This window comes from Callorhinus ursinus, unplaced genomic scaffold, assembly GCF_003265705.2.
Source record: "Callorhinus ursinus isolate GAN/ISIS: 27379988/994484 unplaced genomic scaffold, GSC_fseal_2.0 scaffold3, whole genome shotgun sequence".
NCBI lineage: Eukaryota > Metazoa > Chordata > Mammalia > Carnivora > Otariidae > Callorhinus > Callorhinus ursinus.
The window spans coordinates 42,872,673-42,883,515 of record NW_027397065.1 but is presented as its reverse complement, the minus strand read 5'-3'; the positions used below and the strand labels follow the sequence as shown (position 1 = coordinate 42,883,515).

The window sequence follows — 10,843 nt, the reverse complement described above, 5'->3', positions numbered from 1 at the left end:
GTGTGTTTTTAAGATGATACAAAATATCAACAATAACTAATATTTACTGGGAGCTTTCTAGGCGCCAAATTCTCATTTAATCCTTATAACAACTTGATGGGGTAAATACTATTAAAATCCCCATTTTACAGATAAACAGTTGAGAGCTTAAATAAATGAAATAACTGCCCAAGGTCACAAAGCTAGGAAGTGGCAGGAACTAGAATTTGATCTGAGGCTTAATAAGCTACTTCCTAAGGTCCAGATGGCATCTCTCATGCTCTTTGGAGTCTATATATGCACTTGCGTTCTCTCTCTCTCTCTCTCTCTCTCAATCTAGCAGTTGGTTGCCATCATGGGATCAAAAACATAACCTTTGCAGTACTTAAAGACAATTATTGGATCAGGTCTCCCACCCTTCCACTTGGAAGAATTGAGACTCAAGCCTGAGCTCACTTGAGGCTCCCGAGGACAAGTTAGCAGGAGAGATGTAGTCTTTGGATCCAATTCCAGAGAAGGACTCATGTTTGCATTGTGTGGTAGCACACAGTCCAAAATGACTTCTGCCTCTCTAGATCTCTGTCCCCAACCCACCGAGGTTTGCCCAGAAATTCCTGTAATTTGGTTTAGCAGTGAGGTCAGCCTGCAGCCAAATTTGGGTTATCTGGGAGATGAAAAGCATCAACTTTGAGTCAAACTGCTTCTGCTCTAATCTCGTCTCTGGGCCACCTTTAGCAAGTTTATTGATGTCTCTTATCCTCAGTTTTCTCATCAGTAAATTGGAGCCAACAACATCTGCCCCAAAAGTTCTGTTTAGAGAATTAAGTAAGATGATGCCTGTGAATTAGCTTGGCACATGCTTGGTGCAGAACTGTACTCACAGTTAATTAAAATAGGGCCATGGGAAGAAGGCAATGCTTACCTTTAAATGGAGAGCACTCCAAAGGGGTAGGAGATATTTGGAAGCCCCTCCAAAAACTTGCAATTCATACCATGTGGCTAATAGCCATTTTATCAGGTGCTCCTGTCTAGACGTTTCCACAAGATCTTCCCCATATCCCCTACCCACAAGCACTTACCAGGGAAGTCCCACAAAAAGCAAGGAAAAAAAAAGAAAAGAAAAAGAAAAACAAGGCTCCTCCTCGTTCTCCCTTCATCTTTTCAGGACTCCTGAGGCAACCTTCCAAATTTGTCGGGTTGGTGTCCAATAAATAGTTTAGAAACACTGGGCATTTCCGGTCCGGGCATTCTTCAATGCATGGCAGAGACAGGCAAAGAAAACTGCCTCTTTCTCACACTCCTCCCTCCTTTGCCATGCCCACAGGACCCACGGGGATGCCACACTCCTTTCCCAAGCATGCCCACCCTCACCCTAGGGCCCTTCTCTGTCATCTCTGTCAGAGAATGGAAATGAGAATGCAGAAATTGTCCTCTGACATCACTTCCTCGCCTTGCTCCCCAGGGGCCCGGTCTGTCCTCTCCAAAGTTGGGTTCTAATACCAGATATAATTTTTAGATGCCCCAAGGAAAAAGGTTCCCACCACTTCCTTTAGACCTTTCTGAACTTGGTGGCCATAGCAAGTGAAAAGCCCCCAAAAAAGGTTGAATGGTTTCGTTCAGAGAGCACAGAAGAGGAAGAGGAAGGAAGGAGAAATTTGAGACCTATGTCATGTATTTATTTGTTTCCTTATTTAACTCACATTCATGTTCCATGTCAGACACAGCTCTCTATGCATCCTCAGATGCATATTTCCATTATTCATCTTAGACCGTGAGCTCCAGGAAGACAGGATAAGGCCAGTGTCTACTCACTTTACTCAGTTCAAGTGTTGCTCCATGATGAAAGGGAAAACACTGGATTCGTTCTGTTGCCCAAGGGTGAAAGAGGTTACATCGAGATAGAGTTAGGGGAGAGAGGCTCAGCAAACAAAAATAAGAAGTAACAGTCTGCAGATTAACTGAGCAAGGGGTCCTGTCAGGAACTTGGCATTGAGGAAGCTCCTATAAGGAATTCAGGAAAAGAGTGGAGTAAAGCAATGTGTCCACAGCACTCAGTAGATCCTCAACAAGGTCCAGGACCTTGAAAAAGCTAAAGAACTAAAGAGCTAAAAAGAACCAGTGGTAAGGGGTAAAGAACCAGTGGTAAGGGGTAGCCCTTTTCTTTATGAAATGTGGGGGAGGGGGGGTAAGATTAATACATGTAAAATCACAAAGGACATCAGTAATAATAATACATGTTTTTGATTGTGTTTTTTATGAGCCAGGTCCCATCCTAAGGGTTACAGACTATAGCTCCCTTAATGTTCACAACGACCCAGTATGGGCCTTATCTCAAGAAATAGGATGTATTATCTGCAGGCCTCAGGTGAAAAAAATGGAGACTGAAAGAGGTTCCGTAGCTCGCCCAAGGTCACACATCTCATCAACTATCGCTGACATTCAAACTCAGAGCCTGTGCCAGACTGCACAGAGGCAAAAAACAAAACAAAACAAAAAACCAGTGGTAAAAAACAGTCATGGGGATGGGGTCAAATCTCTGGGCTACTAACCCTGGCTCTGCCTTTGGCAAATCCCTTCTCCTTTTTGGGCCTTTGTGTTCCCACAGGTAAAATAACAGTATTGAACTACATCAAGGGTCAACAAACATTTTCTATAAAGGGTCAGAGTAAATATTTTACGTTTTGCAGGACAGACCGTCCTATTGCAGCTACTCAGCTCAGTCATTGTAGCATGAAAGTACCCACAAGACAAAACATAAGCGAATGAGCCTGGCTGTGTTCCAATAAAACTTTATTTACAAAAAAAGGCACATGCCAGGTTTGTTTCACCGGCTAGAGTTTGCTGACCCCTGAACTAGATGCTCTCTAGGGTCCTTCTGACTCTGACATCTCAGAAGTGGGTGATCCTAACTATAACAGAAGAGCCAGAGGGGCCAGTGACTTGAAAGTCAGCTGTAAGGAGCCTATTGCCATAAATTTTGTTTTGTGATGTTGTACGTTAACCTTTGACAGTTTTAGCAAATGTGGTTGGAAAGTAAATCCTGGCAGTGGCAATACACAGGCATCTTGGGAGAGCTTTAGCCCCAGTAAAACCTCCAACAGCTCCCTGCCCTAGGTCTTTGTTATGGACAATGGCATGGGTCTTGTGGAGAGCACAGTGCAAACACAGCCACCCACCTTCAAACCAGATCACAACCTGAAGGCTCTTTCTAGAGAAATCTTGGGACCACCACAGCTTCTTGGGCAAAATGATGGGCAAAGCCCACAGCCATAAAGGGACAACCAGAGTCATTTGAGAAAACAACACACACTCCCCTTGGCCCTCGGGTCTGCAACACCGCGGGTTGGCATCGGCAACCTGTTTACCTTGTCCCACCAGAGTTGCTGCTGGGGCATAAGGAAGAAGGGACCAGTTTCCCGGTTCCAGAGTCAGCGGGTTTTCACACTCCACGTTCTGGCACCTTGTGCATTCGCACCCCAGCCCCCAATTCAGGGTTCCCGGGTTCTCCCGGAGCATGTGCCATAAATTCAGCCCCTGGATGACTCGGCAATTAATCGTCACCAGCCTGCTGCAAAAAGGACTGCTACAGAGCTCTCTCTACCTTACCGGGAAATGCTGTGCTACCAGAAGTTCTGGGCCGGGGAGCCCGTACCAAAGATTGACAAATTGTAATTACCAGAGAGGACAGGTTTGCCCCGAGGGAGCTGAAATCTCTCAGTCCTGGGACCCTCTGACCTGCTGCCTTTGGAGGCAGAGGAAATGCCTCTGCTGTAGCCAACGTCCCCTGCCCAGGAGAAAGGGGGCTTCTCATCTCTCCCATCTGGGCTACATCAAGGGAAAAAATTCTCCTTCACATCCCCGAGTCCTCAGTCTACCTCATGAAGCAGATGCCTCACATGTCCAGTTCTTTTTCACGTGTAGTCTCCTTCACTGGGTGCATTGTATTCCAGCTCCGTCACCTGCTAGCCCTGCAGCATTGGGCAACCACTCTGAGACTCAGTTTCCTTATCTATAAAGTGTCAATCATAATAGCATCCACCTCACAATATTATTATCAGGATTAAATCAGATACTGTATATAAGGCATTTGGGGCACAATGCCTAGCACCTAGTAAGCCCTTAGTAACTCTTGGCTGATACTATTACTATGATTCTGTCCTAGGCACTTTACACACATTATCACATTTAATCCTCACCTCAGCCCAATCTGAGTTAGGGACTGTCAAGATCTTCATTTCACAGATGAGAAAACTGGGGCTGAGAGTGATTAAGTGACTTGCCCAAGGACACACAGCTGATAAATTAGTGGAACTGGGACATAACCCAGGTCTGTTTGATGCTAGAGTTCACTTTATTATCTTGCCCAAGGTCACATTAATAGCTATTAAATGAGGGAAACAGGGGCGCCTGGGTGGCTCAGTCAGTTAAGCATCTGCCTTGGGCTCAGGTCATGATCCTGGGGTACTGGGATAGAGCCCCCTGCATCACTGGGCTCCATAATCAGCAGGGAGCCTGCTTCTCCCACTCCCTCTGCCACTCCCCCTGCTTGTGCTCTCTTGCTCTCTCTCTGTCAAATAAAGAAATAAAATCTTAAAAAAAAAACAAAAACAAAAAACAAGGGAAGCAGGATTAGAATCCAAGCCGGCTCTCAAATCCTCAGGAGAGCAAGTCCTGGTCTGGAAGGCAAGGAAGCCTGACCTAAGGAGTCCCTCTGCAGAGCCCACTCTCCTGGACAGCTCTGCCTTGCCATCCCCCCGCCGACCTCTGCTTTGCTCAGGACCCTGATCACATTCTGTTTTCTGCTGTAATTTCCTTCAGGGCTAAGACTGAACCTTCTGTCACTTTTTTTTTTTTTTTTTTTTTTTTTTTTTTTTTTAATCTCAGTCTGCTGCAGAGAGAAGGATACAAGCTTTGGAACCAGACAACAATGCTTCGAATACCAATGCTGCTTACTCAGTGAATGAACCTCTCTGGACTTCAGTTTCCTCATTTGTAAAAGGGAGACAATTCTTACCTTGCACTGTTGTGAAACTTTGAGTGAATGCTCATGGAGTACATAGCACAGTGCCTGGCACATAGCAGGTACTCTCTGAAGGCTGCTTCACCATCGTCATCCTCTCTCACAGACCCTAGCTCAGGGCTAGGTCATCGCTTGCTTGATTTAATTCATCTTTGATTTGCCCACAGCACCTAGCATGGTGCCTTACATAGAGAAGATGTTCCTGTGCGAGGCTGGTTGAGAGAGCTCTATAGATTAGTTCTGTTGCCCAAGGGTGAAAGATAGAGATAGAGTTAGGGGGTGAGAGACCTCCCCCTATCGAGTCTCTAAGCTGATCTCAGAACTTCCCATAGCCCTGGTCTCCGCACAGGTCAAACTCAGTGACAGCTTCTCCTAGAGGGCTCACAGAATGGGAGTTTGCAACATCAGAGGTTTCTAATGTAATCAGATGGATAATGAAAAGGTTCTTCTTCCCCAAGCCTCCAGTGAGTCAGAGCTCTATGCTTGGCTTTGCCCCAGGGAGTACCGAGAAAATGAAATATCGTCTGTATCCTCATGACACCTAAACAAATGGTCAATTCCATGGGTCAAATATCAGCCAGAGGGGTTAAGAGGCATATCCAGTGAAGGGAAGGGAGGAGCAGCAAGGAAAGGACCATTAGCAAAGGTTGCTTAGTGGGGTCCTGGTACATGGCTGCTATTAAGGCTAATACCTGTTTGCCTTATGGTGGGATGTTTGTTTTGCCTTTGTGAAAGATACCAGTAAATGACAATATATCTGAAATCTACATGGATTTTGAACCTCAATAATCTCTTCCACATTCTGATACCTGAACCAAGTCATGAGTGGCTATTGTGTGTGGCTTCCCTTTGGGCAGAGGAAAGAGCACTGCTCTGGGGTCTGGGGAAATGGAGTTTGATAACCAATTCCACACATGACTATCTATGGGAGTTTACCACTTCCCTCTGCCTCCTAGACCACCTCCAAAATGGGAGAATGGGCAAGTGAAATTTCTGATAGCTCTTGAAGAGTTAAATCGCTATAAACCTGTGAATCTCTTATTTTAAAATCTTCAGATACAACTTAAGCAAATTTAACTGAAGCAGGGGAAAAAAATCTGTTTTCAGGGTTGTCTCTACCACACATTTCTTAATCTCAAGGAACCCTTGAAATTGTGTATTTTGTGCATTTGGGAATCTCTGCATTTTGGTGGGAGAAGATTAATGCCTTAGATTAAAACCTTAGATAGGTGTGTGATAACCATGTATTTATATTTTATATTATATGTATTATATTTTATATTATCTACAAAATGTATTTATATTTTGTATTATATGTTTATATAATAAAAAAGAGGTTAAGAACCTACCACTAGGTTGAGGAGTTTAAATGTAAATCACCCTGAGTGACTTCCTGGTTCCCCACCCCTATAACCCCAGGTTATAGTGTTTATCAAGGGCAGACAGTGGGAAGCCCTAGATGCCAGCTTCTGGACCAGAGGAAAAGAAGGCATCAAGCTTTACCTTTCAATCTGCAGCTGTCACTACGTTGGTCTGCCACAAGTATAACAGCCACATGATCTCAGGAATGTACTAACTCTCTTGGAACCACGGTCTTCTCATCTGTCAATGGACAGTGGTTACGCCCCTCTCAAAGCATTGTTGTGAAGAATAAAAGAAAATGAGTAAATGCTTGGCTCTCAGTAGAAGCTCAATAAATGTGAATTCTTTCCTAGCACTAGTCACTCAGGTCCCAAAAATTTACTACTTGGAAGACAGTTCCCTCTTCAACAATCAATCCACTCCCTTCCCCAAATGTAAATTGGGAGAGTCACTTTGGAACACAGTATGGAGGTTCCTCCCAAAAATTAAAAACAGAACTACCATATGATCCAGCAATTCCACTTCTGGTTATATAGCCAGAGCCAATGAAAATACGATATCAAAAAGATATCTGCACATCCATGTTCATTGCAGCATTGTTCACGAGAGCCAAGATATGGAAACAGCCTAAGTGTCCATCAATTGGTGGATGGATAAAAAAGATATAGTATACATATACGATGGAATATTATTCAGCCAAGAGAAAGAAGGAAATCCTGCCACTTGCTACAACATGGATGAAACTTGAGGGCATTTTGCTAAGTGAAGTAAGATAAAGAGAGAGAAATACTATATGATATAGCTTATATGTGGAATCTAAAAGCCAGAGATTGGGGACAGTGGAATGGGAAGATGTTGATCAAAGAGTACAAATTTCCAGTTATAAGATAAATAAGTTCTGGGGATCTAATGTACAGCATGGTAATTATAGTTAATAATACTGTATTATATACTTGAAAGTTGCTAAGAGTAGATCTTAAATGTTCTCACCACAGAAAAGAAATGATATTTATGTGACATGATGAAGATGTTTGCTAACACTATGATGGTAATCATTTTGCAATATATATCAAATGAGCACATTGTATACCTTAAACTCATACAAAGTTATTATGTCAGTTATATCTCAATAAATCTGGGGGGAAAAATCCACCCCCTCCAGTGCTTCCAGGAGAAAAGTGTGACACAGCTGCTCAGTGCTCAACTTTAGATAGACCTGCAGTTGGATCAAGTTCCTAGCTTCTCTCCATGATGGCTATGTGGACTTGGGCAAAGGGTTAAACTTCGCTGTACCTTGTCCCATCCACAAAATGGAAATGATGATGAGAATAGCCCTTCTTTCTTAGAATTATGAGAAAATGCAAAATGTATTTAGCGCACTGTTTGGGACATAATAAGTGTTGAATAAATGTCAACTACCATAAGGCTCTCCCTCAGCCCATATCTTCTCTCCTAAGTACCATATGCCCACCTTTAGGAGCGTGTCCCTATAACTGAATGTCCAACATGAATATCAGACAGAAAAGGAAAAAAATCAATAAATAATCCAGATTTCGCAAGTCCCTTCCCCAAATGCCTGGAGGTCTCTTTCGCAGCCACCACCACCACCCCCCTCACCCCATATAGCCTAGTAACTCGTCCCTCATTTCTTTCAGGTCTTGACTCAAACTTATCATTTCAGTGACATTTAAAATTTCAAATACCGCTCCCCACAACACACATACACACACACACACACACACACACATACACACACCCCATTCCATTTCCCCCTCCTTGCTTTATTTTCTGTTACACCTGTCAGCATAGGACACACCTCATAATTGGCTTATTTATTATCTGTCTCCTCCCAGTAGAGTGTAAGCTCATGGAGGGCAGGGGTCTTTGTCTCCTTGGTTCAATTGCTATGCCCCCAGTGCAGGCAGTGGGGACTCGTTAACAATTTGTTGAATGAATAAGTGAGTGAGTGAGTGAGTGAGTGAGTGAGTGAGTGAGTGAATGAGTGAATAAACGAATGAAGAGAAGCCTCTGGACTTTATTACCAGACCAGAGAGGTTTCACCAGGAGGTAAAGGCGGGAAGGGGTGGGGAATGTCTCACATCTGACTCAAATCCCTCTCACCTGCCTAACCTTGCAATCCCTTTAGGCGCCACACAAGTTGCATATCCCCCTAAATCTGGGTGCTGACTCCAGACGCCCCCCATTAGCGGCAAACACCCCATGCCACTTCTGAGACTGAAGGGAGACTAGAAGGGGTAAGAATCCCAGCGGGCCACCTCAGGGTGGGGGACGGGGGTCCCCACGCTCAGGTTGCTCCTAACCGCTTTCCTAGCCCGAGGCTTGCGTCGGTTGGTGGGGGGGCGGGGGGCGGGCAGCGGGGTGGCGGTGGGGGGGGCGCGCGTCCGGCCCCCCGGGGCTGCCCAGGGCGGCGACGTCGGGGCTGCGGGCGCCTTCGCTGGACCCGCATTGCCCCCTAGTGCCGCGCCGAGTCAGGGCGCCGGGCTCCCCCGCCTGATGTCACCGCCGTGCAGTCAGCCCAGAGGCGGCTCATTACAAGCAGACCCTCCTCGGCGCTGGCTGGGCTGGGCGCCGCCGCCCGCACACGCGCCGCGGGCCGGGCCGAGCCGGGCGCCCCCTGCCCGCGCCCCTCCCCGCCGCTCCCCGCCCGCCCGCCCGGCCCGGCGCGCCTGACGTGGACCATTAAACTTGGAGCTGCCGCCTCTGCCCCTCTCGCCGCCGCCTCCCTCTGACAGCCGGCGAGCGGGAGGCTCGGTGCAGGCAGGCAGGAGACGCGCCGCCGGGCTGGGCTGCCCCGGGCAGGGGAGATGACTCCTCGCCCGGAGGGCGCCTCTGGGAAGAAGACCGCGGGCGAAGCAAAGTTGCAGGGCAGCTGAGGAGCTTGGCCGCAGCCCTTCCAGCCCGCTCACCCCAGGCTATGGAGGGCCGACTCTAAAATGAATCCCGATCTGGACACCGGCCACAACACATCAGCACCTGCCCACTGGGGCGAGTTGAAAAATGCCAACTTCACTGGCCCCAACCAGACCTCGAGCAACTCCACACTGCCCCAGCTGGACGTCAGCAGGGCCATCTCCGTGGGCCTGGTGCTGGGCGCCTTCATCCTCTTTGCCATCGTGGGCAACATCGTCGTCATCTTGTCGGTGGCCTGCAACCGTCACCTGCGCACGCCCACCAACTACTTCATCGTCAACCTGGCCATTGCCGACCTGCTGCTGAGCTTCACCGTGCTGCCCTTCTCGGCCACCCTGGAGGTGCTGGGCTACTGGGTGCTGGGACGGATCTTCTGTGACATCTGGGCCGCCGTGGATGTCCTGTGCTGCACAGCCTCCATTCTGAGCCTGTGCGCCATCTCCATCGATCGCTACATTGGGGTGCGCTACTCCCTGCAGTACCCCACGCTGGTCACCCGGAGGAAGGCCATCTTGGCGCTCCTCAGTGTCTGGGTCTTGTCCACGGTCATCTCCATCGGGCCCCTCCTTGGGTGGAAGGAGCCAGCGCCCAACGATGACAAGGAATGTGGGGTCACTGAAGAACCCTTCTATGCCCTCTTCTCTTCCCTGGGCTCCTTCTACATCCCTCTGGCAGTCATTCTGGTCATGTACTGTCGAGTCTACATCGTTGCCAAGAGGACCACCAAGAACCTGGAGGCCGGAGTCATGAAAGAGATGTCCAACTCCAAGGAGCTGACTCTGAGGATCCACTCCAAGAACTTTCATGAGGACACCCTCAGCAGTACCAAGGCCAAGGGCCACAACCCCAGGAGTTCCATAGCTGTCAAACTTTTTAAGTTCTCCAGGGAAAAGAAAGCAGCCAAGACCTTGGGCATTGTGGTCGGTATGTTCATCTTGTGCTGGCTACCCTTCTTCATCGCTCTACCACTCGGTAAGTTGGGGACTGGCAGAGGGGAACTGGGTATTTTCAGATCTCCGGTCTGCTGCTGAGCTTACTGTAAAGTTTTTTGTGGGTTTTGTTTTTTTATGCAGTCTGTGTGTGTTTGGAGAGTGGAGAATACTGTTTGTTCTGCAAAGGCTTTGCAGACTGGGTAAGCTGGCTAAGAACCAACTCAGGTGTGAGTGGAACAAACTAAGTAAGGTGCTAGTCCCTTGAAATAGAACGACAGGAGGAAAATCTGGTACGTGGAATGACTCATTCAACAGCGTCAGTTTAATAATTAAGAAGGACACTGGACTTGAACATCACACCAGCGTTATCTCAGTAGTAGTGATGTGCCGGCTAAGGCAGCGTCACTAATGCAGCATACAAAATAGTTTGTAGTTACCGCAGTCACGGCATTTGGGAAGCAGGCAGGCAGCTCGTACGCAGAAAGGCAGTTTTCATTCAGCATTTCCAGGGCTCTTGCAGAGACCCACGCTCCCCATGAGCTTTGCAGAGGCTGCGTCCTCCCCTCCTCCCTTCACTGCTTGCTCTCACCTCAGTGTACTGCCTTCGTTATGAGTTAGG

The 10,843-nt window shown here is 47.4% G+C and overlaps 1 protein-coding gene across 1 annotated transcript in view; it reads left to right on the top strand.

The window, feature by feature from the left end:
• The first annotated feature begins 8,771 nt into the window (after positions 1-8,771).
• Positions 8,772-10,843, top strand: part of ADRA1B (adrenoceptor alpha 1B) — a 49,122-nt gene continuing 47,050 nt past the window's right edge. Inside the window, exon 1 of the mRNA XM_025866629.2 lies at positions 8,772-10,264. Coding sequence (XP_025722414.1) covers positions 9,316-10,264 — 949 coding nt within the window. The 5' untranslated portion in view covers positions 8,772-9,315. The remainder of the gene's footprint in view (positions 10,265-10,843) is intronic.